The 26470-nt window shown below is 44.7% G+C and overlaps 1 protein-coding gene across 4 annotated transcripts in view; it reads right to left on the bottom strand.

Moving 5' to 3' along the window:
• Nucleotides 1-25042, bottom strand: part of PLA1A (phospholipase A1 member A) — a 45288-nt gene extending 20246 nt beyond the window's left edge. For 3 of the 4 annotated variants that reach the window (XR_006270562.1, XM_043474989.1, XM_043474988.1), the window contains exons 1-9: nt 22731-25042; nt 14152-14353; nt 12183-12360; nt 11549-11657; nt 9931-10032; nt 7431-7520; nt 6012-6179; nt 4534-4623; nt 819-927 (exon numbers count right to left, since the gene is read on the bottom strand). Coding sequence is in view for 3 of the 4 variants with exons in the window: in XM_043474989.1 (XP_043330924.1) it covers nt 819-927; nt 4534-4623; nt 6012-6179; nt 7431-7520; nt 9931-10032; nt 11549-11657; nt 12183-12360; nt 14152-14353; nt 22731-22803 (1121 nt within the window). In the remaining variant the exon portion in view is untranslated. Of the gene's footprint in view, nt 1-814; nt 928-4533; nt 4624-6011; nt 6180-7430; nt 7521-9930; nt 10033-11548; nt 11658-12182; nt 12361-14151; nt 14354-22730 lie in introns of all 4 variants that reach the window. The other variant, XM_043474992.1, reaches the window with a different exon arrangement.
• Nucleotides 25043-26470: the final 1428 nt, after the last annotated feature.

The raw sequence follows: 26470 nt of genomic DNA, 5'->3' as shown, positions 1-26470 counted from the left end.
CTCCTTGTGTTAAATCCCTTCTGTTGGACTGCCTGGCTTGGGCTCTAGTTTCTAGACTGAACCCTGACTGAGGCAGGGATTTATCTGGTTAGTCTACCTCCTGCTGCTTGTGAGTAACTAACCAATGGCTTTTTAAAGAAACATGCACCACAGCTGCTGAGTTGCTGTCCCCTGCCAGGCTTGCAGCTCCCTACAGTTGAGGCTCTCTGCCTGCTCGTCTCAAGCCTGGTCCCACAGCTGCTTGGCTCAAGTATGACTCCACAAAGGAAGGAAATCAGCCCCAGTTCCAGGGACTGACACCACTGAGCATCAACCCCGCTGGCCCTCACCTGGCACTCACTGGCTAAGTTACCCTCTGCTTGGGAGTCTGCTCTGGTAACCCACTCTGATAGCCCCCCTCCCCCCATCCCTCCGCCCAGGGGTAGGGGCTTCCCGGGTTCTCATCAGCCCTGCCTGGGCCAATGGCCGAGGTCCTCCTACTTGCTGGCATCTCTGATGCCCCTGCCTGGATTCCTGACACTGTGTCCTGTCAGGGACCTAGTTCCCACATTCTCACCCCCTGTTGGGATGTTCCCTTACTGCTGCCTGCCTGCTATTGCCTGAATACACTCTGCTTGGGCCCGATACTCATCCTGAACCTGGAACAGTTGCCTGGCATGTGTCTGTGGATCCATCTGTGGTAGGTGCCACCCTCACCCCCACCCCCGGCCCAGTTGGCTCCACCCCCCCATCAGTGACCACACAGAGCATGTCCTGGGATGTCCGTGCATGTATGTAAACAGAAGGAGTGAAACCAGCCGTGTGGGACACTTACGTACATGGTAACCTTGACCAGGGAGGTGCCACTGCTGCTAAGGAAAGTGACTGTGATGCCGGTGTCCTTGTTTCTTGGCTCCTGCAAGTGAAACTCCACAACGCTGTGATGCACTGGGAAACCAGAGCAGAGCAGACAACGGGGCCAGAGGTCAGTGGGAGCAATGCGTGAAAAACCCCAGAGGGCAGCACAGCAGTTAGAAGTCTCACTCTAACACTTAGCAGCTGTGTGACTGGGCGCAGTTACCTCTTATCATAGGTTCTCCGCTTCCTCAAGTCTAAATTGTGTTCAGCAGCTCAGCTGTGTCCTCCTCTTTGAGACCCCCATGGACTGCAGCACACCAGGCTTCCCTGTCCTTCAATCTCCTGGAGTTTGCTCAAATTCTTGTCCTTTGAGTCGGTGATGCTATCTTAACTATATCATCCTCTATTGCCAAGTGTAAATTGGGATAACAAAATTATATACCTCACAGTTCTGAATGTGAATTAAATGAATGAATTCATATAAAGTCCTTAGTGTCTGTGCCTAGAAATCATTCAATACATGATAGTTTTATTATTACTTGTAATCCAAGAATGTGCCTCTCCTCTCTGTTTGGCAACATTATCCTGATGGTGTGATTATGAAAACCAAACAGTGTCTATCTTATACTAAATAATTAACTCATAAAATACAGCACCGCCCCTCCCCGCTAGCATGCACACAGTGTCAGGGAATCCACCATGTGTGCAGGAGACTGTGGCCCTCCCTGGGGTGGCTGGGGGTCTGTGTGGCATCTCCGCCCTCTTGGGCAGCAGTGAAACTGAGGCTCTCAAAGCTGGTATTGTCCGCACAGACTGGGTGAGCAGCCTGGTTCATGATGATACCCCTGGGTCTGTGGTCCCTCTGTCAAGAGAGGTTAAGAAGGATTACAGCTTCCCCAACACCCTAGCCTTTCCTCAATAAGGGGTAAGCCCATCTGGTGGCACCTGGCTGTCACTTTGGTCTCTGAGCATTTTCACAGACTCCTTTGGTGGTTGGGACATAGCTAGAGAGGTAGTCCTTCACCTCTGCCCTACCTGTACTTTTTGATTTGTTATGTTTTATGGGTGAATATTGGGTGGAGGGACTAAGTGGATTTAGGGAGACAGCCAAAGTTGAAGTAATTATGTGATCCATATGGGCTCACGAGGTTAGCAACCGGACTCCTGCCAAGAACCCACAAGAAGACAGGAGAGCACTGTACTCTACCCCTTCACAGAGGGGAACATCAGATGCCACGTCCCTCCTGTCTCTCTTTCTTGGTTGTTTACTGTGGATGCAGAGTGTTATGTTGACAGGCAAGGGCTGAACAAGAGTGTATAATCACAACGTGGAAAAAAATGTCTACCTTACATAGCTTTAGGAATCTAATTCTCTGTGCTGAGTTGGATATATCACTTTACCAGCAGGTATCACCGATCAAAACAGTTTCCTGAGGTTCTACTGATCTTGTCTCTGATTATTCTGGAAGCCCTAGAAGGGCCAGGTCTGCTAACATTGGTGGATGGGAACTAGTAGTGAAATTCCTACCTGCTCTGGGCCTGACAAGAGCAACAGCACTTGAGCCCTTGATGGTTTGTCAGGGGAACTGGATCCAAGGTGAGGCCCTGCTGCTTACCAGTTGTGATGTCCTGCCTAAGCCACCGAAACTCTCTGTGCCTCACTTCCTTCATGTAGAACCAATAACCCCCAACATCACCTCATAGTACACTGTGAGGAACAAGGTGATGGAGAGAAAACACTTTGGGTGAAATGTTGCTCTATAAGAGAAAAATAGTATTTTTGGAAAAACGATTTTTGGGGAGCAGATTCTCTGTCCATGCTGGCACCTGCCTGGCAGAAGCCAAGGGTGACAGCTGTCCTGGTGAGCAGTGCTGAGGCTGAGGCAGGTCAAGAGTGCTGGGGAGTGGGAGCTCGGTGCCACAGTGGCCTGGGAGCGGATGAGAGCCGGAGATGTTCAGGTGGGGTACCAGGTGGGTGACCCATACCCCACCACCAGGAGAGGAGGGGCCCAACTCTGATGCTCAGAATGGCAGGCTCAGGATGCAGGCCCCTCTGAGGTCTGTGAACAGACGTAACCATACTTCTGAGGGGATGGGGAGGGGATCTCACAACAAAGACGAAACAGAAAAGGTGTGGTTCAGTGAATTCCCCTCAGCAGGGATCCAAAAATGCCTTCAACCTTCAGGTGTGCCTCAGGCTCCCTGGCTGTCCAGACAGGGAGGAGACACCACAAAGCTGCCCTGGAGCTGGAAGTAGAAATGGGAAGTCATCCCCGAAGCCCTGCCCCTGACCCAGACAAAGCATCCTGCCTCAGGCTGACCTCTGAGCGGTGGCAAGGACCCAAAAGTTACTGAGAAAGACAACTGATAACAGTAGGTTCTCGGAAGAGGGGGCAGAGATACGAGTGTGGAGGCAAGTGATGATGGCGTGGAAAGGGTAAAGATTTTGAAGTCAGAAGACTGGAGTTGAATCCTGACTTCTTCACCCTCCCATGGAGCCTTGGGCACATCACCGCTCAGGGCTGGATTGTCAGATGAGAGGATGGATGTGAAAAGCCCACAGCTGACCCACTTAATTCTTAAGAAGTAGCCATGAGTTCTCTCTAATGAAGTTACAAACACCCCCATCTTGGCTCCCAAATTCTGTTGTCAGAGGGAAGGGAATTATTACTTACTGAATCCAGTCACCGTGCAGTGATTGCCTGTGTACTATGTATTTTATTTGATCCTCACAATTAATTCTTTGAAATAAGTACTATTTTCCACACAAGTGTGTAAAAGTTCAGAAAGGTTAAGGAACTTGCTCCTGATCACACAGCAGGTGAACAGAGAATCCTAGAGCAATTCAGGTTTGGGTGACCACTGAGCCTGAACTTCAGGCCCTCTACTACTGGGAAGGTATGGCCACAAAGATCCCTCCAACAACCAGCCAGACACCAGTGATCAAAAAATAATTTAGAATTAGGGTGGTCATATACTTTCCCATCCAAACCAGCATACTTCTATTCTGAACACACAATAAAGCAGACAAGACCCCAGGATAAAAAAAAAAAAATTAGAAAGTATAGTCAACCTAGATAAGATGCAAATGCCATAGGAAGGAGGATGGTTCAGCTCTTAATTTAATATTATAGATTCTAAGATACCCTTTTCTCTCTCACATTAATCATCATTCACGATCACCGGCATCTTAGCTTCAATGAAATGCAGTGGTTAGGAGTCACAGTAAACAGTTGAAATATATATGTGAAGGTTCAGTATTCCTCATGAACTCTGACATAGGAGGACTGCGAGAGTGGAAACACACAGGGTGGGCAACGAGGAGGGGGAAATGTATGCAGGAAGAAGAAACCCAAAAGGTTCTCCCAAATACCACCCTAGAGAGAGAGCCCACACTGGAGGGCAGGATTCCATGGTGGGGTGGGAGGAATGAAGGTCAGTATACTGACCGAAAGATAAGATGCCCCCAGGTTCTTATCCATAGAGCAATGGTTTAGGCTGGCTCTGATAAGTTTGGGTTCTATCTAAACCCAGGAGATGCTGCCCTCCACCTCTCACTTTCCATGACCTTTTTGCCCCAGTTCTTCACCTCCCACTTTGGCTACCACACTGGGCTGGACACAGCCCAAGTTGGAGCCCTGGACTCAGCAGGTCAGCACACTGGCAGAGCTGAGCAGGGCGTTCCTCCCCACTCACCACAATACGGAGCCATGGAAGTGGTCATCAGGTAGACCTTCACCTCCTTGGGAAGTGGCTCTATCTTGACACCACCTTGTTCTACCAGCCCTGGAGATAAAGAAGAAAAGACAGCAGGGCCCTGAGGAGGCCATTTCAGGGTTCAGTGGCACCCAGCCTTTCAGTGATTAATTCATGCACCTGTTCATTCTACAAACAACTGTGTGAGTCCTGGGATACAGCAACTCCATCCAGACAAGGATAAACACACAAGTAGACAGCAAATACATTCTTCAGATTATCTGGTCCACTCCCAGGGGGTATTTATATGAAATTATGAAATGATGTCTCCAACTTGCCAAACAATCTATATGACAGTTCTTTTAGTGGCATTTGTATCCTGTGCATTGGAGCACAGAAAGTGTTTGAGCTGAAGAATAATGGTTGACAAGTTGGAGAAGGGCTTTCCAAGCAGAAAGTAAAGTCTGGGCAAAGGGATATTGGGTGAGGAAACATGAAAAATATTCTTGGAAGTATGAGTAATTAGCATCCCTGAGGTGTTTAGAAAAAAGGGAAAATCCCGTGGGAGATGAGGCTGAGCAGAGAGTGTAAAGTGGTTGTTAACCATCTGGTCCATCACATGTGTGGGAAACCATGACATATGCCTGATGAGCAGAAAGTAATGTTGTTTTGCTTTATTATGGGAAACCACACCTACTTTAACATTTTGTCAAGCTGATATTCATTTCATTCATATAAGCAACGGCAGGCTGCTGCAGTTCTGAGTGGCAGCTGGGGGGTGGGAAGTGGGAGAGTGAAGGAGGGGGAGGAATCACACATTACCCAGGAGTTTTTCCTGGAACTCTTCAGGCTGGATAACCCCAGGATATTCACAACAATGGTCTGCACAGGGTGAGCTGAGGCTGGATCCCTCAGCCTTCCTGAGCCATTCTCTCCAGACCAGCCTGGATCCTCCAGGGATGTGTCCAGGTCAATCAGCAATTAGGAACCCCTCCAGCTGGCATGTGGCCTCACACCTCTAAGGCAGGCAATGTGTGCCAGTCTTAGGGATTTCCCCACAGCACTTTGATGTCAAGCCTATCAGGAACTGGAGAACAGCTGGCCTAGCACGGAAGACCATGGTGCACAAAGACTATGGTGTGCATCAGGTCCAAGAGTGGGTGCAGGGGATCTGGACCACACTGATGCTTCTGGAGAGCATCCTGAGGTAGACTTGCAGGTCAGGGTCTCTGTGTGTGTGAAGGGCGTGCACAGAGTGCATACGGCATCAGGAAGCAGTATTGGGGGTGGGTGGGACACAGAAAGCTAAAGGCCACCTTCTAGGTGAGAACACCTTCTAGCTGAATTTTGAACATTACTTAAATTTTCTTTACCCAACTTGAATAGACTTTTTGACCATAGGAGATCAGGACTTGAAGAGGTGACAAGGCTTGAACTCTCCCCAGGTTGTCAGAGGGAGTCAAAGAAGGAGCATTTACCGATTCTTGGACAGGAAAGAAGAAAAGGGTTGAAACAATCCAGACACTGTCCAGCAAGGAAGTCCTTGTAGTTTGTGCAAGGGAAGGCCATCAGTGGACAGGAGTTCTCCAGAGCGCTGATGTAGAGGTGTACAGCCCTCATGTGATCACAGATCAGATAACTGTAGCCTGAACAAGGCCAAAAGACACAACCAAGTTTCAGTTCAAGACACATGGAAACTCCCTCCATGCTACTTACTGTCACTCTATTGAACGTTATAGTCCAACAGGCTATAAATACATGGGATATCCCCCTGAGCCACATTTTTGAAATATTGATGAACATGGTTACTATACTCTCGTTTTTCTTTTTAATTTTTTTTGAAGTGATTCCTTTTTTGTTTTTAATTTTTCTTTTAACTAAGCTTAATTTACCAATAAAATTGCTTACTTAGAGACCCATTCTTCCATGATCATGCAGATTCTCTTTTGGAAAATGGGAGCATGTGAAGAGTTGGCGATCCTGACCCTACTTCTCAAAATGGATATTGGTCTGCACATTTTTGCCTTCTTCAGCATCACCCACACAACCAATTGTATTCAACCTCATTAAACCCAATCCAACAAAGAGACAATCAAGGGAGTCAGCAGCAGCTCATGGTCCATCTATGAAAGCCAATGTACTGAGGTTCACCTCACCCAGTGACTGACACTGAATCTGCCAAATGTCCCAACACAACAAACATTTGGTTTCTTGTTATTGTTGTTGTTGACTATTTTAAAATTTGTGATAATTGACACTGAATGAATTTGCTGGGGCTAAGAGGTCTATAGTGAGCCATAACTCCAGCATTTAAGGTCTTCATACTCTCCCTTCACCTTGGGACCCCCTCACTGGGACCAGAACCAAGTATGAGCTGTGTTATCCAGAAGAGTAAATTTAGAAGAGAAGATAGGTATATTCATTGACTGTATTCAAGAAGATTATCTTGAAAGCAATTTTGGAAAACTTAAATTTAATTAGTTTGGGGAAATGGTTGTGCAGTGAATTGAACCCTCAGCTAGCTAGCTTTGGGTACACCAGCCTGGTTCTGACACAACGCAGCACTGCAAAGGATGTAACTAGTGTGGACCCTGCCACAATGTGGGGCCTAGGAAGAAGACAGGTTATTGGCTTGAGTGATGGTGGATAACGGTAGGGCCTAAGACGTAGGGAGGGAACCTAAATATGGAGCAATCTTAATTTCAGGCAGTCCTCCCCTAGAATTCCTTGTCTCCACAGACATCCACTCAATAAGTGCTGAGTAAGCTCAATGGGACATAGCAAATGACACTGTCAGGAAGACTCCTGTGGCTCACACTGGCTGACTCAACATGAAACCTGTTGATAAAATCCAGTCTCTGGAGCAGGCAAACACTGAGTGTTTCTGGCTTTCTGACCTGCATAAATGGAAGTGGGACAGCCAGGCTGGTCTTGGCCTCCATTGATGAAGTAGTCCACGTGTCCGACAGGAATCCGAATGCCCAAATCTGCAAGAAGGCAGAACCTTGTTACCCTCTTCCTTCAGGGGCCATTTTCCAGGTCCCCATAGCAGGGTCTACTGGCCACAGAGCCTGAAGTCTGACCTTGGGCACCCACCCCTTCTCTGGGCTGAACAGGGACCCGCTTATTCCTAAATGCTAGAAGATGACAGAACTAACTAGCCATTAGATGGTTTTCTAAGAGGTTTTGTCATGCTGAAAGGAAGCTAAGAATAAATTCATAAGAAGATACTCATATTTGCCTAATAAAATCAAGAAAAATATCCCTTAAGTTTTTATGAATCAGTAAATGTTATAATAAGCTTGGTAAATTTCCTTGTTGAAGAGTTTCTATTTTACTCTAAGTAACAGTTCAGATATATATGTGTGAGACCACATTTCCAGTCTCTTACATGCTTTTGAGCTTCTATGACTAAGAAGAAATATAATCTGACTACAAAGAGATGAGTTTGTGAGGTAGTAGCCTTTATCCCATCAGTGTGACGATATCTGACTCCTCAAGATCAGTCCAATTTAGCTGCCAAATATCATGACTTTCTCCTTCATATTGTCTGTCACAATTGTAAGCAGTGGAGTGTGTGTTACCAGTTTAACGTCATCTATCCAGGGTTTAAGTGATGACCTAGAATGCCTCCTTGCCCATCATCTGTCAGGTCAGTTCTACCTCCATAATATATTTTGAATCCTTCTGCTTCTCTCCATCTCTACTCCCACCACCTTTGCTTCAGCCACTATTGCCCCCTCATCCAGGCCACCACTGCAAACACCGTCCAAAGGGCCTTCCTTTACTGGCCACCTAAAGTCCATGCTCTGCCCAGTAGAGTCATCTTTTAAAGGAATCCAAATCGCTGCCCTATTCTCATTGATCATAGAATAAGATGTAAACCCCCTGCCATGTTCAGTCTGGTCCTGCTCCACTTTCTCATCGCATCACTCACTGCGTGCTAATTACATGGTTCTCCTTCCTGCCCTCACCCACCATAACGCTTTCATTCTGGCTGCCCTCCCCATCTATAATGGTCTTCTCCCAGCTCTTTCCAGTGCTGGCTCATTCTCATCCATGAAATCTCACCTCAGACATCACCTCCTTGGACAGATTTTCCTCAATAATCCTATCTGAGGTAGACCCCGCACCCCCTGCCAAATCACATACACTCCTCCCATATCCCTTATTATCATAATCACGAGGTAGAATTATTTTGTCTGTTGACTTGTATGTAAGCTCCACTAAGGCAGGGCCTTTACCCGTCTTCTCCCTGCTCTATGGTACCTAGCTTATGTTAGTACCAAATATTTATTGACACATCAGGGACAAATGCTTTCCCTGTTAGCCTGCAAGTCCCACGTGGTGCCCTGTGCACTGCAGTATTCTTAGTGCCTGCTACATAGATCAGTCAAGACTAATTGAATAAATGGAAGTTATTTTTTTATCATAAAAAGAAAAACTTTTTCTTTTATCATATTAGGTAGTGGCTACAACTTTGAAGGGGACTGAGAGGCCTAGGACAAATAAATAGGGACCAATAGGTCACCTATTTAGCAAATCTAGGAACATAAAAGGTTAACATTGTTAATTAACATGGTTAATTAACTTAATAACTAAGCAGAGGGCTATGGACTTTGTTTTCTTATCTGTGAAATGGAGGTGGAAAAGAGGATTGAGTTATATGACTACATGAACTTCTTCCAGAATCATGAATCTGTGAGTTTTGGATGCTAAAAAGGCTTCTAGCCAAATGGAATGAGACATGGCTGTCTCTCAGTTGAATTGCAAACTCTCGTGGTCAGAGACAGATGTAATTTCTTCTGGTCAACACACTGAGCACAGGCCCTGGCACTAGACTCTGAGCATCTGACATTGAGTAGGAATGAGGAAAAGTGTCTGCTGGTTATGATGGATTCAGAATTGGGGGTTCTTGCCTGTGCCTATCATTATTGGAGGCAGCAGTTCTCATTCTTCACCCAACTGAGGGCTGGCCTCATCTCTTGGGAAGGAGAGAAGTTCTGACAGGCTTGAGCATCTGCCCCAGAAGTGGAATGCCCCAGTGTCCCGGGGCGAGGCACGTTCACCCTGAAAAAACAGCCTGACTTTCCCGTGTGCCTGCCAGGCAGAAGTGCCCTCCAAACACTACCTCAGATGAGGCTTAGTGTTGAATCAGAGTGAGACTCATGACCAAACAGTTTTGGTCCACAAATGAGAATCCTTCTGCCTCATGCTGGCTAAAAATAAAATCATTCATCTCAGTCCCAGAGCAAGATAGGGCTAGAAGAGACTTTTGAGATCATGCTGGTAAACTCCTCACTGCAACAGAAGCTCAGAGAGGAAGGGTCTCCTCCTAGGGCCACTCCTAGCCTCTGCCTTGTGCTCATTGCCCTGCCACCCCCCGACCCAGCTCACTGTCCGTGTCTGTGTGGATGGCTTCCACGAAGAGGGCATCCCCAGGGTCCAGACGCTCCTCCAGGCTGGCTCTGGTGTACTCCGGTCCAGCAGGGTCCAGGCCTGCAAGGACAGACATGTCAGGGGCCCTGTCATCTCAGACACAAGAACTCTCATGGATCCACTGCACACCTACATGGGCAACCCTTATAGTTCAGATCAGAATCCCCCAACAAGGACCCAAGAGTGAGAGAACTAGCTCAGGACCACCTTTCCCAGGAAACCCTACTCAGTTGAGTAGAGAGAACTCTAACTTCTTCATGACCCAGTTCCTCTGACTGTGAAATGAACTTGCTAACCCCGACCATTTGGTAAGGGTTAATGTCAGTAATATTCATCCTCGTGTAGTAATAACAATGGCTATAATGTTTTGAGTAGTTACTATGTGCCAGGCCTTGTGCTGGGCAACTTCACACATTCTAGTCCTTACAACAACGTGTGTGCATGCATGCTAAGATGCTTCTGTTGTGTCCAACTTATTGTGATCCCATGGACTGTAGCCCACCAGGCTCCTCTGTCCATGGGATTCTCTAGGCAAGGATACTAGAGTGAGTTGCCATGCCCTCCTCCAAAGTCATCTTCCTGATCCAGGAATCTAACCCACATCTCTTATGTCTCCTGCATTGGCAAGAGGGTTCTTTACCTCTAATGCTGCCTGGGAAGCCCCTTTACAATGATAGAGTGAAGTAAATATTACTCTCTCCCAGCCTTACCTTGGATCCCTCCCTATTCCACCCAAAAAAATAGACTGTGAGACAAGTATGTAAAGTGCAATAGCTTATTTGGGAGAAAATCACCGAAAGCATGGACTTCCCAGCTGGTGCTAGTGGTCAAGAACCTGCCTGTAAATGCAGGAGAAATAAAAGTCACAGGTTCGAGCCCTGGATAGGGAGGTCTCATGGAGAAGGGAAAGGCAACCCACTCCAGTATTCTTGCTGGGATAATCCCATGGACAGAGGAGTCTGGCGGGCTACAGTCCATGGGGTTGCAAAGAGTAGGACATGACTGAAGCCACTTAGCATGCACGCACAGAAAGCATCATGAGGGAGTGGAAAAAAGTCAGAGAATGAAAGACAATTTTAATGACTAGACTATCACTTTGGGTCTCATCCCACTGGGGACCCCCTGCAGAACTCTGCAAAACACAACTCAGAACTGTCCCACTGAAGTGCCAGGCAGCCAGAGTATTTACCACACAGCTCTGGCTCCTTACTGATTGAGGGTAGTTCCTGAAGCATAAAATTCCCAGCACTGTGCAAGTATTTAGAAAAACTGTGTCAAGGTGATTTCCACAGTGGGCCAAGGAGATAGGAGCTGTTACAACCCATTTTAGAGTTGTAGAAATTGAGGCTCAGAAAGAAATAGATGGCCTCTAACACTGACACTAGAGATCATGCAATAACAACACAATACCATCTTATCCAAAAGGGCCACAATAGGTAAGTTTTAGTGGTGATCAATGACTTGATCATAAGAACAAAGGCCTAACACACTTCCCTCTGCCTGCCTTAGCAAACGCTCTTCCAGGCATGTTCTCTCTCTCTCTAAACCTGAGCGAATGGGCAGGGAAGAATGTTACCTGTGATCCGTCCCAGCTGGCCATTGTAGAAATGTCCTACCATGCCCCCTACATGGGCCCCCAGGCTGATGCCAATGATGTGGATTGAGGACTCTGACACACCCAGCGCCTAGAACAGTCATTTACAGTGAGTTACATTTGGGCCACCCCAGCCCCTGACCTTACAAGCGTAACAATTTTCTCTGAGGCATCAGAAGCAGAGGGTCTTGGGCACGACATACCAGCCACACATGCTTTGGGGAGAAAGTGCAGAATCTCACCCTGTTAATCACTTGCCCTCTCCCTGGGCTCCCCACCTGGACAACCCATTCACTTTCCTTTTGGTGCCCAAGGTGTGTGAGGCATGACTACAGCCATTTCCTCTTGAAAGCATAGCAGGGCCAGCTATCGGCACCCCCGATGTAACATGTAGTGGTGCGTCTTACAGAGGAGCAGCAAGAGGCTCACAGAGGTTCAAAACTCCGCCTGAGGTCAGCACAGTAAGTGGTAAAGGTGAGACCTGAATCAAAGACCCACAGACTACCAGTGGCTCTGCTTCCTCCCTAAAGCTTCTCCTCACGTGTTCTTTCTCTCTTTCTGAGTGCTCACTCCCCCACAAGCAGCCAGAGCTCACCCTAAGCTCTTCTACACCTACCAGGAGTTTACGGAGGAAACGGGAGATCTCAAGTCCCAGCTTAATCACATTTTCCACAGCTGAGAAATAGGCCGCTGTGGAGCCATACACCCAGTCCACAGCAATCACGTTAGCATCTGCTGCCCGCAGAAGGGCACCGATGAATCTATCAATCCAGGAAGGCTTTGTTCCTAAAGCCCTAGATGTGGGGCCAAGAAAGGATAGGAAAATTATCTTCCCAGTCAGTATTCATTGTCATGGAAATTACAATGACATTTCTATAAACAGAACAAATCTAGAGGAAAACAGTCACAAGTGTGTGTGTGTGTGTGTGTGTGTGTGTGTGTGTGTGTGGTGGGGGGTGGAGGGGAGTATGAGCACTAAATCCTACAGTGCTTTGAGCATAAGGAGGACATAATCCTGAAGTTAGCAGGGTTCCTGCTTGCACATGTGGAGCCTGTGGGTAAATTGTAAAGAGGTACCTTTGTTCCAGGTGGATGTAGCCTTGGGCCAGGGCTCAGAGCTCAGATCAGAGTTCAGCCCCACTGGCCCTCAGTCAGGTACCTTTGTGCAATGCATAAATCACACAGACCACATGTGCTGACCCTGCTTATGTTACTCACATGAAAGAAAAGATAGCTTTGTGTATCAGAGTTCAAGATTTGCAATCTTAATTCTCACTCTATAACACAGACACCTCCCTTGGGGGTGTTTCCATTTACTTGTTCATGCATTCACCCTTCATGCAACAAATGGTCCAGGCAATGTGATAGGTGCTTTCTGAGAAATAAAGAAAAATGAGATATATTCTTTATTATTCTAGAACTTAGAATATAATAGCACTTTTCTAGGAAAAGAAGAAGAGGAAAAATTTCAGAAAGCTTTTCTAAGAGGTTAGGAATGGGAAAGAAGTCTTCTCCATGGCACAGAGCTGGCTCATGTGGACAGAGGAGCCCAGCCTGGGTGTATGCCAGGGAATGTGGCCTGGGGGGCATCTGGAATGACAGCATAGCAAGGCTTCAGAGCTCTCCACTCCATCAGCTATCTCCGGGTCGCAGGTGTCTCTGGTTGAGCCTCGGATGGTGGCTGAATGCAGGATTTGCCAGAGGAGAGACTTTGGCCCAAGAGTGGGAAGGAATGCCTAAGGGAGGATGTGACTGGGACCCTGGAGTCAGGGGTTTGAGAGGCAGGGAGAACCCAGCCAGAGATGAGGAAGCAATTATCCTTTGTGCAGTGCCTGACTGTCCACCTCTTCATTGGGTGCCCCCCAGTTTCAGTTGTTCTAGCTACTGTTTCACCATATTCTCTGCCTTTCTCTTCCCAGCAACTTTTTACCGTTTTTGGCGTTGTCAGTGAATTTTGGAGAGATGTTGGAAGGAAGGGTGGTGATTGATTTGGGACTCAAGAGACTACATATTACAAAAAAAGTTGGACTGTGGATCATCAAAGAAATTGAAGAAGTGTGTAGTGCCTGAGGAACACTAATCTCTGGGAATGATGGAAGTGGAAGTTTTAGGTTGTGAAACCCAGGTAGAAGTGAAGAAGAGGAAATAAAACCCTGGATAAAAACACCCTGATGTTACCCCTGAGCAATTGCACAAAGCCTGTGACCTCGCTGGCTGAAATGAATCATGCAACCCACACTTGAGGGAGGAAAGGATCACTGAGACCATTTTTACAACCTCCCTTTTACTCAGGCATGGAAATCGAGGCTCCATGTGCTACTTATCCAGGGTCATTCATATTTACTGTTTGAGAGTATAAAGATGAGACTTAGCAGAGGAGTAACATATGTGACCAACAAGAAAGAGCAACACAGCGTGTGTTCATGTTGCTATGAGACCTCTTCAAGACCAGCAGAAGGTGAGCAAGGGGACCTGTGACAGGCAGTAAATCCATTTCTCCTCTTGCTCCCCACTAACTTCCTGTGGTATGAGGGTCATTTTCTAGTTCCTAGTGGAGGTGATCCTATTGGTTGCTTGGCTCCCACCTGAATCCATGGATAACTAGCTTGGTTCCTAGAGTGGCATTGAACCCAGAGTTTTGGATGTCACTACTTTCTTCCACTAGCTGCCCACAGCTGGGATCTGAAGGAGTGAAGAGGAGAAACTGGACTTTGAGATTGGTGCCTCGGAGGAGATTGGCATTCTGGAAGTCAGCACAATTCGTCTGTGGGGTAGGAGGTGCATCCCCTAGAAGAAAAAACAAATAAAACCCAAGAAACTTCAAAGGTGAGGTCATCTGTTCTTAAAAAGAAGAAAAGTGCTTTTGAAAGGAAGAAAGAAAGAAACGGGTTTACAGGGATTGATCATAAATCAGCAAGTGTAATAATGGCTCATTTATTAAAGGCATCACTTCTATAACCAAAGTCTGTGACTATTTTTCATTTATAAAGATAAGATACCAGAGAAGAATAAAATATTGCTCAATTAGAGAAGATTAAAGGCCATGGTGAAACGGATATTGTCATGGGCTAAATTGAGTCCCCTTTCCCCCATAAATTCATGTGCTGAATTAACTAACTAATCCTTAAAACCTCAGAATGTGACTGTATTTGGAGACAGAGTCCCTACAGAGTTAATTACACTGAAATGAAGCCATTGCGTGTGTGCTCAGTCATGTCCAACTCTTTTGCAACCCAATGGACTGTAGCTCGCCAGGCTCCTCTGTCCATGGAATTTTCCAGGCAAGAATACTGGAGTGGGCTGCCATTTCCTTCTCCAAGGAATCTTCCTGACCCAGGGGTGGAACTGGTGTCTCCTGCCAGGGAGATTCTTTACCACTGAGCCACCTGAGAAGGCCATGAAACCAATAGGGTGGACCCTTATCTGATACAACTGATGTCCTTAGATGAAGAGGCAATTTGGTCACAAAGAAGAAAGATGACGTGAAGACATGTGGAGTAGATAGCCATCTCTAAGCCAATGAGAGAGGCCTGGAATGGATCCTTCACTCAGAACCCTCAGGAGGAACAAACCCTACCACCACCTTAATCTCATACTTGCAGCCTCCAGAAGTGTGAGAGGATAAACTTCTGTTGTTTAAGCCACCGGTCTTGGGCACTTACTTTTTTCCCTCTGAGCCACCGGGGAAGCCCTTTCTTACAACAGTCCTGGCTAAATAATACAGTTTTCTGAAAAGAACCCTGGGCTATAAAATAAGCAGTTGCCCTGGGGACTAGGCTCATTCTGGTCTGTTCATCCCATCCCAGAGTGATCACTTCTCACTAATCACATTTTGTCCTTAGGAGCGGTCCAGAGCCACTCCAGAGCCTGCAGTGCCCAGCACATGGCTGCCCCGATGATAGAGAAGGCACTTAATGAGCTATATGTATTTGATAGTGCCTTCCAACAGATACCTTTAAATAGGATATTTTATAGTCAAGGTCACTGAAGGGCCTTCTACAGTACTGAACTGAAATGGCAGCATACTGTAACTCCTGCATCCCAGGGAGCTGAAAATCTGGCCTATCTTTAAGACCCAACAGCCCCCTGTCATGCTTGTGATAAAGATGGGGGCCTCTAACACCCAGCTGTCTTACAGAAAGAGACTGGCAGGAGCTGCAGTGCATACACTGAGTGCCCACAGGGCCCCAATCCTGGTGCTCTTAGCAGCGACCTCGCATTCCTACCACAGGACAAAGCCATTTGCAGCATCAGAAGACAGGTCTAGATTGCAAACTGATTTGCACAGCCCTCTTCACAAGGAATACAGCTCTCTCAGGTTTCTGGAATAGTTCTCTGCCTTCAGAAGTAACTGGGGAGCATGTACAGAAGGCCTGTGGATCTGCAGTGCACTGGGCCATAGTACTGTGGGCAGAATGTGGGCGCCCCACCCTTACAGCACGCCAACAGTGGTTTCCTCACCTCTGCATCTGAGCCCCAGGCCTGGTTCCCGAGTCCCCTTGCATCTCCCTTCTCACCAGCCAGATCTCAGACACTCCTGCAATGAAGCCCACTCTGACAGTGCAGGCCCCCAGGCTCCTCAGCCTGTGGCAACTTGTGCGTGCTCCCATGACCCAAGATAGACTTGTCATGACTTGACCACCTCATCTGCCTCCCCCAACTTTTGGAAGAAAAGATGAAAAGCCTCTACCTGAACAGGAGACCTGAACCACATATATGACTACATTGCTCTATTGGTCATGTAGTAAACATAGTTTGTCACAGAGCAAGGCCCAACAAGCATCATAGAATCAATATATTCCAGACAATGTTATCTATAACATTATAAATAATAAATGTTATCTATAACATTATAAATAATAAAAATTAGAAATCAATAACAAAATTATTTAAAGATACATTTAGAGATTTTTTAAGTTTAATTCCCTTTTAAGTAATGAATGAGTTGAATAATCACAGTAGAAATTAGAGAATATTAAAAACAAATGACAATAAAACCAATACAATATCAAAACTTGAGTTAAAGTAGCTAAAACAGTACTAGGCTGATAGCTATTAATATAACCTTAAATGCAAATATGAGGGGGAAATGGGGAAAGATACAAATCATGTAAGTTAATCTTGTAAGTCAGAAACTTGAGGAAGAATACTACAGCAATTCCAAATAAAATGTAGGGAAATAAATACAAAGGAAGTAATTAAAATTAAAGAAAACAATGAATATGAATGTCATCAGGAGCAATTCAGCCCATGCAGTTGCTCAGGTCCACCTTCCTGGAGAGACCTTTGACACTTTGCTTTCTCCCACCCCCAGACAAATGGTGAGTAAATCCTCAGAACAAAATATTCAGAATTAAACCATTCTCACTACCTATACTGGTACCACTTTGGTCTAAACCACCATCATATCTCAAAATTATGTGGCCTGCAATGCTTTTTCTGCCTTTATCCTCTTCAGCCTATTTATAGCATAGTAACTAGAAAAGTAAATCAAATCATGTCACATCTCTGTGCAAAAGCCACCAAGGCATTTCACTCAGAATAAAATCCAAAGTCCTAACAGTAGAAGAAAGCCCTAAATATCTAGACCATCCTCCTGAGGAGCCTTCTCCTGCCCCACTATTGCTTCCTCTGTTCCAGCCACTGTCCTCCTATCTCTTCCTCATTCTAGATAGGTTCCTGTTGGAGGTTCTGTATGCTGGGCATTCCTTCTGCTTGGCATGTCTTTCTCCAGACATCCACATGGCTAATTTCCACTTCTGCTTTAAGTCTTTGCTTGTCAAATGTCATCTCCTTTCCTCTAACCCCCATTTAAATTGCCATCTGCCTGTGTGCCTGAAACCAATGGCTCAGCTGGTAGAGAATCTGTCTACATACAGGAGACACAGGAGATGCAAGTTCAAGCCCTGGGTCAGAAAGATCCCTTGGAGGAGGAAATTGCAACCCACTCCAGTATTCTTGACTGAAAAATCCCACGTACAGAGGAGCTTGGTGGGCTGCAGTCCATGGGGTCACAAAGAGTCAGACATGACTGAATACAACACACAAACTAAGTGCCTCACCTCCATTCTCTGAATCTTCTTTATCCTGATTTATTTTTATAGCAATTATCACCTAATCAAGTTTTTATTTACCAGTTTATTATTAAATGTATTGCTTATTAATTTTCCCACATTAGAAGATACGTTCAAAGAAGGAAGGGATTTTATCCATTTTGTTCACTCTACTGCCTAGAATAGCACTTGCCACACACAATAAATACCAAAAAGTAGCTCTTTGAACAGGATAATAAGCTAGATGTACTTAAAAAATATAAGATGTACTTTTGATGCTGCTGCTGCTAAGTCGCTTCAGTCGTGTCCTACTCCGTGCGACCCCATAGACGGCAGCCCACCAGGCTCCTCTGTCCCTGGGATTCTCCAGGCAAGAATACTGGAGTGGGTTGCCATTTCCTTCTCCAAAGTATGCATGCATGCTAAGTTGCTTCAGTCATGTCCGACTCTGTGCGACCCCATAGACAGCAGCCCACCAGGCTCCTCCATCCATAGGACTCTCTGTAAGAGAGAGTAAAAAGAGGGAAGTCACAAATAAACAATACAGAGAATTAAAAGGGGATGTAAACACAATAAAATTTTTTAAACCACAAAGAAGCATATTTATACCCATCCAACAGTTTAAAAATACAGATGTTTTCCTAAATTGATAATTTCCTAGAAAAATAGCTTACTAAAACTTAGTCAAGAAAGAAAAAAACAGAAAATCAAATCTAAAGCTGTAGCATAAAGGAACTGAAACAGTAGTTTTAAATCTATCCTCAAAAAACTATATCAGGACAGATTTCACATAGAAATTCTACCAACAGGTCAATTCCTATCTTACTATTTTAGAGAATAGAAAAGGAGAGAAAGAATTCATTCCATAGAATCCATCATTCTATGAAAATAGCCAAAATGTCAAAACTGGACAAATAAAGAAGGAGAAAGGAAAACTAAAGGCCAGTTTCACTATTATACATAGACATAAAAACCCTAGATAAAATATCAAATCCTTCAAGGGTAACAAGAACTAAAAATACATCATGGCCAAGCAGGGTTTAGTCTAAGAAATGAAAAGATGGCTTAACATTAGAAAATATATTAATGTAATTCACATGTAAACACATTAAAGAAAAAAAAACATATGCTCAACTCAATAGATGTAGGGGGGAAAATGATAAAATTCAGTACCCAATACTCCTTAACATAAGAAAGAAAGGCTATCTACCAAAAGCCTATAGCAATGATTATACTCACTGGTGAGATATTGGAAACATTCCATTTGGAACTGGGAACATGAAAATGTAAGCTATCAGTGCTTCTATTTAATATTGGACTGGGAGTTCTAGTCCTAGCTAGTAAAACAAGATAATAAAATAGGATAAAAGTTATGATGTTTGAAAAAGGGGTGAAAAGTTGCCAATATTTGCAGGTGATAGAATGAAACTGTCCAGGGACTTCCCTGGTGGTCCAGTGGCTAAGACTCCACACTCCCAATGCAGGGGGCTGGGTTCAATCCCTGGTGTGGGAACTATATCCCACATGTCACAATTAAGAGTTCACATGCCACAACTGAGACTCAGCACGGTGAAATAAATAAATAAAAATAATTTTGTTTTGAAGAATGAAGCTGTCCATCATTCAAGACTATGGAGCGTGGCCCCGTGAATCATGCTCAGATACCCTCTTGCTGCATGCACCACTTCAACCAAAGTGTAGCCACAGATGAATACCCAAAAGGACAGAGAGAAACAGACATCAACAATCTCAAATGTAAAAATAATACCTCCATGAACAAGAACAGAACTGCAAAATGGCTTTGGGTTTCAGGTCTGGGAGAAGGCAATGTTTGTTAGAATTCAGGTTTGTGGGGTTTGAGGGGTCCAAAGTGCTCTGTCAGGTGTCGGGAAGACCCATCTGTAGCCAGCAATGGAGAGAAGGACTCCCCAGCTCGAGAAAGGAAACTAAAAACAACACACACAGAAACTTTCTACTGGGGCAACGGCTTTATTGAGGAAGATGTGATGGAAAGACAAAGCCTCACTAACAGAAGCTGAAACAACCCCGACTCTCTGAAGGAGAGAGGGCAAAGATGAGAGCTCAAGAAGGAAGACACAGAGACGAAGAGAGACTGAAAATTAAAATGAAACTAATCTATTGTGTTAGAAGTCAAGGTAATAGTTACTTTTGGTGCAGTTGTGATTAAGATGGGATATGGGGAATGGGTTTTAAGAAACTGGTGATGTTTTCTTTCTTGATCTGGATGATCACTCTAAAAACTCATTAATATGTGTATTAATTCTGTGTACTTTTCTGTATATATGTTGTACTTCAATAACAAATTTATTTTTAAAAAAGCTTGCAAACAAATGTATAAAGAAATCAAACATTTACAAAGATTGTCAATGAGTGAATCATTGATTCATTCCAGGTGAAATAAAGTTTAAAAAATTGTTGACAAAGGTTTAAAGTTAGTAAGCTGAGATTATATACAAGGATAAACATAAAGACAGAGCATAAGAAATTATTAAATAAAACAGGCATAAGTGATAAAATATACAGTAAAAAAAAACTAATTAGAAATTTGAAGTGAAAAGGTCATTGAAATAAAAATATAATCAGTACACTACTGTCTAGTACAGAAGAAGTAAAAGAAGCTTTTTAATAGGAAAGTGCAGTTAAAAAGTACAGGCAACACATGGAGAAGCTCCAACATTTATCTAGTGGCTGTTCTCTAAGTGAAGAGGATGGGAAAAGAAGCTGTGTTGCAAATAATTTTCTGTAACTAAAAAAAGATATGATTTCTCTAGTCAAAAGTTATACTCAGGGTAATGAGCAAGATAAAAAATAAATGCATCTATACTAGACAGGTGATAGTGAAACTGCAGAACATTATGTATAACAGATATTCTTAAAAATTCCCAGACAAATGCATTGGAAAACTTAACAGCAATGAAAAATATAATTTCCTGAAACTGAACCAGAAAGAAATAAAAATCTTAACAAACCTATTAGAACAACAAAAAAATTGAATTGGTAATCAAGAGTCTTCTCTCACCATAAAATGTGCTCGAGCCGGATGGTTTTATTTGAAAACTCCATCAAACCTATAAATCATAAATAACCTTTATCTTATATTTGGTTTGCCAAAAGTTCATTTGGATTTTTCTGTAGTCTAGAATAGAAAAACCTGAAAGAACTTTTTGGCCAACCCAATATAAAACTGTTTCATAGAACAAACTTATTTCCTGCAGTTATAATCATCTTGGAAAAGGAAATGGCAACCCACTCCAGTATTCTTGCCTGGAAAGTCCCATGGAGAGAGGAGCCTGGTGGGTTACAGTCTATAGGGTTGCAAAGAGTCAGACATGACTGAAGCAACTTAGTAGCAGCACCATCAAGACCAAAGAAGGGCAATAAAAGAAAAGAAAATGATAGATAATTTTCCTTTATGAACAATTATACAAAATAATAAATATATGCAAAAATTAAAATAAATGTTGGCAAATAAAATTCAACATCATATTAAAAAATACCCCATGGGAATAGGAAAAAAATACCCCATGACCAAAAGATTTGCCCCTGGTGATCTTCATTTAAATCCATAGAGTTTAGAAGAAAATATGAAAGATTATAAGAAGATTGCTTAAACAAGACACCAGAGACACAAATTGTAATAAGAAATAAAAATTAAGAAAAAAAAATAAAAATAAAAATTAAGACAATAATGTAATACTCTTTTCCTATGAGATTGACAATATGAAAAAATTTGATAACATTAATACAAAGTGTTAGTGGAGAGAGGGGGAAACAAACATGCCCACATACTAATCAACAGTTATAACTTCCTTACAAGGCAGTTTTTCTCACATTCATCAAAAATGTATAAGACATATATCCTTTTAGATCTAGTGTATAGTATGTAAACAGTCACTTCACAATACAATATATATGATCACTTTATACACACACACACACACACACTCACACACACAAATACATGACTGAGTTAGGAAAAAAGCACACATAAAACTGGCTTCCCTGGTGGCTCAGATGGTGAAGAACGCGCCTGCAATGCAGGGGATCTGGGTTCTATCTCTGGGTCGGGAAGATCCCCTGGAGAAGGAACTGTATTCTTGCTTGGAGAATCCCATAGACAGCCCTGGCAGGCTACAGTCCACAGGGTTGCAAAGAGTCAGACACGACTGAGTGATTAACACACATACACATACACACACATAAAACTAAGTAGACCTTTTCAACATCACCCATTGAGTCAGGGAAGGGGTAAGCAGTACTGCAAGGGTGGTATCAATCATGGACACTTTCCTGGAAGATGTGAAGAGCAGAGAAGGTAGTATGAGCAACTGCAGGCAGAAGGCAGACAGACAAGTTGTAAAGCTGGGGAATGAGAATTAAATAAATGTCTTGTGGAGGTGACAGAAAAGCAGTCGGCTGTTGGGGGCAGGGGAAAGGGAGCTTTCTAAGGGTGATGCCACTGCTGGTCAGAGAAGGGGATCTTCACTCTTCCCGGACTGTCTACGCCATAGGAGAGTTTAGATTTGCTATATTAAGCAAGAGAGAGTGGTGGGTGGGGTTTTCACATCGGAGGGAAATTGTGCTAAAGGTCGCAGGTCATCTGTGACTTAACAGATTAATTATTATAGTCATACCAGGAGGGATGACAAACCTGAACTTGAGTTGGGTCAGCAAGATTAGAAAAAACCTCTAACAATCTCAATGACAAAACCGTTGTTAGTTTGGAAAATTTTGATTTTAAAATTAAATACATCTTGGAACAGTGACTATGTATAGTGTGAAAATGAATCATATTTTGGAGTTAATTTTGCATTTATTTCCTTAAACTCTTCTTGTCTTGTGCAAGGTGGAAAGAAATAATGTAGATTTTAGAAAAATGAGTAAAACAGCTAGAAGTTTAGTTTTTATGACTTAAGGAAGTGCCATCATTCCCCTTATGATTAAAGGCTTTTTCTCCCTCTTTTAAATTCATCTCAGGAGAGGACTTACAGGGGACCTTCCAAAGGTTAGTGCTGCATAAATAGATGGTGTGAAAAAAACAGAATTATTGACTGAAAGAAGTTTCACCCAAGAAACGGCCCCCAACTTACCTGTACTTCCAACACTGAGCCACAAAAGGAGACCCCACAACCAGAAGCATCTCTCCCAGAAGTCTGGGGGCATCACTGAGCTGGAAGTCTCAGAGCTGGGGTAGAACTGATCCCTAATGACGAAGAGATTGCATAACCCAGCCTCTCACCAAACACCCACTTGGGTCTCACTGATCATTAACTGGCCTCATGACCTGTAAAAGAAAACTCTCCCTCTTTGTTTAACTTACCCAGTTTTTCTGTTTCTTCTCAGTGAAAATAGTTTTGTTTTTTTTTTTAAGGCAAGGGACATTGAAACACATTGTCCTTCCTCTCTGAACCAAACATCATCAGGAAACAATTTCCTGCACCTCTCCCACTTCCCATTATAAAATGTTAGTAAAACCCAAGGCAGAAGTCTTTCATCTCTAAGCAATCACAAACCCTCATTGTCCTGGAGTCATCTGTGGATATGTTTATTCCCCTAGAAGGACTCTGAACAGCTTGAGGGCAAAGACCTTCTGTTTTCATTTTTCAGTCCCCAGTGCCCAGCATAGAGCTGAGTCAACAATATGTGTTTAGTGTACATTTACCAGGAAAAATGAAAGAAGATGAAACTGGCCTCTTGAGAGTACTATCCTTAATAGAATCTTGAGGCTACAAATAAGTCCAGCCTCTAAGAAGGGATGTTCAGCTTCTTGAATTCACAGATAAAGGAACCAAGAAATAGAGAACGAAAACGACCTATGGAGAGGAGACGGTGCTGCTGGAAGTGGCAGAGCTGGCCTGCAACCAGGGTGTTTCCAGTGTACCACTTGGCCTCTTCATTCAAAGGAGCAGCAGAAACCACAGAGTGCTCGCTCCGGACAGCTCAGGGAAAGGGGGAGGCACGGTACTTGCCCAGCACTCGTGGAATTGCAGCACGCTGCTGTGAGGCTGAGAACCCGCCAACAGGGCAGCATGGAACGTTCTGGACCACAGTTCTGTGAAGGGACTACTATCTACAGCTTCAGGGCACAGAGCGCTTATACCCTGCACGAGCTCATGCAGAGTTGGGGTTTGAAGCAGGACAAGCTAGCACCAGAGGCCATACCCTGAACCTCTGCACCAACAGTCTGTGCCAGGGCCACCCAAGACGGGGATAAAATTATTTTGGAGGGGCCAGCCTTCGCCTCCCCTCGTGTGTGTGATCCCACTGCTCGGGCGCTGCAACCATCAGGAAGGAGAGCGGCAGCAGACAGGGCACTACTGGTGTCAGAGACCCAGCCAGGTGTAGAGCTCCAGGTCCTCAGAGAAAAGAAGCCAGGGTGGGACTAGCTGTGTGAGAGATTTATCGGGGCTAACACTTGTGAAGACTAGAAGATGGCAGCGAGGACCCTGAGACCCTGCAGGTGATGGAGGGCTGGCATCTGTGAAGAAAGAGGGCTGCACAGGAAGTCCCGGAATACCACCGGTTCCTAGAATGTCCTGGCCAAAGCCATGGGGAAGCCTCAGCTGAAGTCTCAGGCTAAATAGCAGCCCGTCTCTTACGAGAAGGAGCTGTGTTAGCAGCCCCACCTGGCTCAGTCACTAGCTGGGGACGGTCTCTGCACAAAGACGAGAGGAGATTCAGAAGGGCAGCAACTGGGACCATGAATCAGTCCGGTTCCCCAGAGCAGGAGACGGAGGACGGCACTCTCGTGGACACCCCAGCATGATCAGGGCTGGCTCACCAGGTCAGAGGTTCCAATGACTCCAGCACAGTGCTCCCCGTGCAGCATCAGCACAGCTGACATGCAGAGAGCACCCTCCCTTCACACTCATCATCTGGTCCAGTGCTCTCCATGTGCAGTTGCTCAGAATCACCCAGGGGACCGAGGGCAGACTGCTGGGCCCAACCCAGACACGCTGACTGAGAATCTCTGGGGCTGTGCCCAGGACTCTGCAGTTCTCATGCCAGTCTTCTGTGAGTTCTTACCAAGGCCGTCTCCATGTGACCAGTGAGGAAACACATGCTCAGAGACCAGTGGCCAAGGAAGTAGTTTCAGGGCGCCAAGAAAGCGGGGTACCCCTGGAAAGTGAAGTGACATGTTTTAGAAGGTGAGGACAGAGATTTTTCTACAGGAGACACAGGTGGGGACCAGCTTATAATCAGTGTATATGGTCTGTCTCCCCCAGGGAGAATATCAGCCTTCAGAGGGCAAAATTATGGTCTCTTTTGTTCATTGAGGTGTCCCCAAGCACCTGGCACAGCGCCTGCCACTCAGCCAGTGCTCAGTATTTGCTAAGGGGAGGGGGTGGGGAGGGATGGTACTCTGCAGGGGTTGCTCATTTAGAGAAGGGCAGTGGGAAGGGGCCTGATCTTGAGACCACATGGAGGCCCCCATCCTAGAATGGAATTGGATGGTTTTACTTGCCTAGGATCTGGGAACATGGGGAGGCAAATGAGAGATGGAGGATGCCGGGGTTCAATATCCAGCGCTCATTGCTCAGGCTCCCTGCTGTGTGCTTGCTACCTAGACATTACTGGGCACATAGAAGGTGCTCATTAAACACTTGTTTTGAGAGAAAGAGAGGGGAGGAAGAGATGGGGGGTGGAAGGGAAGAGAGAAAGAGAGGAAATTATAGGCTTCAACCCCTGGAATCCACGAAATCCCTTCCAGCCTTTTCTGCCTGCCTGTTCCCAACTCAAACTCCCAGCTTCCTCATCTTCCTTCAGGATCCCAGGCCTTCAGTTTAGGGGTGGGGTTGGAAGTGGGGGGAATATAAACTAACATACTAATATAAAATACATTTTATTATTTTAATTAATAAATTTAATTAATTCTGGGCCTCACCTGATTATGACTACAAAACGAGGTCACAATTTTTTCAAGTGTGGTTTTTAATAGTTCTACATGCGTATGAATTTTTTTTTAAATTAAGAAGTACAAAAGCACAATGCGCATCTCAAACCCACTACTCACTTCCCTTTTGACGTCACCTCACAGCTGGAAGAAGGTGAAGACAGGGCATCAGATGCTGCCACCAACATCTCACTCCTGGGTTTCATTCTGGCTTTGATTAGTGAAACACTTTCTAATTATAGCAAACAATTAGGGTGTAGTAGGACTGAAGACAAGCAGACCTGGGTTTAAGCCCCAGCTCCATCTCATCGCTTAGCAACTTTCTTCCTGCTCTTGTCTTTCCTTCCCCAAAGGAAGCTCGCACCAACTCCATAGGTGTCAAGTTTCCTCAAACCCAAACCCCAAGGATGAGGAAATGATGGCAAGACTGCCCCCTCTATGGTGTCTGGATGACCCCTGGTCCTTAATTTGACCCCATTCCTTGAGGAGGTGATCCATGGAGATGACTGACTGAAATCACACTCCCAGGAGCTCTGGCTGTTTTACAAAGATACACATTAACTTGCCCTGCAGGGGTGGAGACAGAAGAGGAAATGGAGAATATTTCATTCTCCATTGAGAATGGAGAATGGTGGTTGAAGAAGCCCAGAGATGGAGACCAATGCTAATTTTGCAGATTAAAAAGTACATATTGCCAAGACTTCTAGATAACATCTAGCCATCAGGTAAAAAAGCAAGTGAAGTGCCATCATTTAGCAGGTCAAAAAATACTATTAATCCCTGTAACGTTACTCATGATCTTTTCTGTTTTCCAGGACACATATATTAACTTGATTAGCATGAGAAGTTCATACTGTGGTTCAGGTCATCTTCTCAATTTATTCTAACATTATGCATATAATTAAGTCTGTTATCTCTTTCCTCTGTTCATTCTGG

The sequence above is a fragment of the Cervus canadensis genome, chromosome 7, assembly GCF_019320065.1.
Source record: "Cervus canadensis isolate Bull #8, Minnesota chromosome 7, ASM1932006v1, whole genome shotgun sequence".
In the NCBI taxonomy this organism is placed as follows: Eukaryota; Metazoa; Chordata; class Mammalia; order Artiodactyla; family Cervidae; genus Cervus; species Cervus canadensis.
Note: the sequence above shows the minus strand (reverse complement) of the source record. Positions and strands in the feature narration are given on the sequence as shown.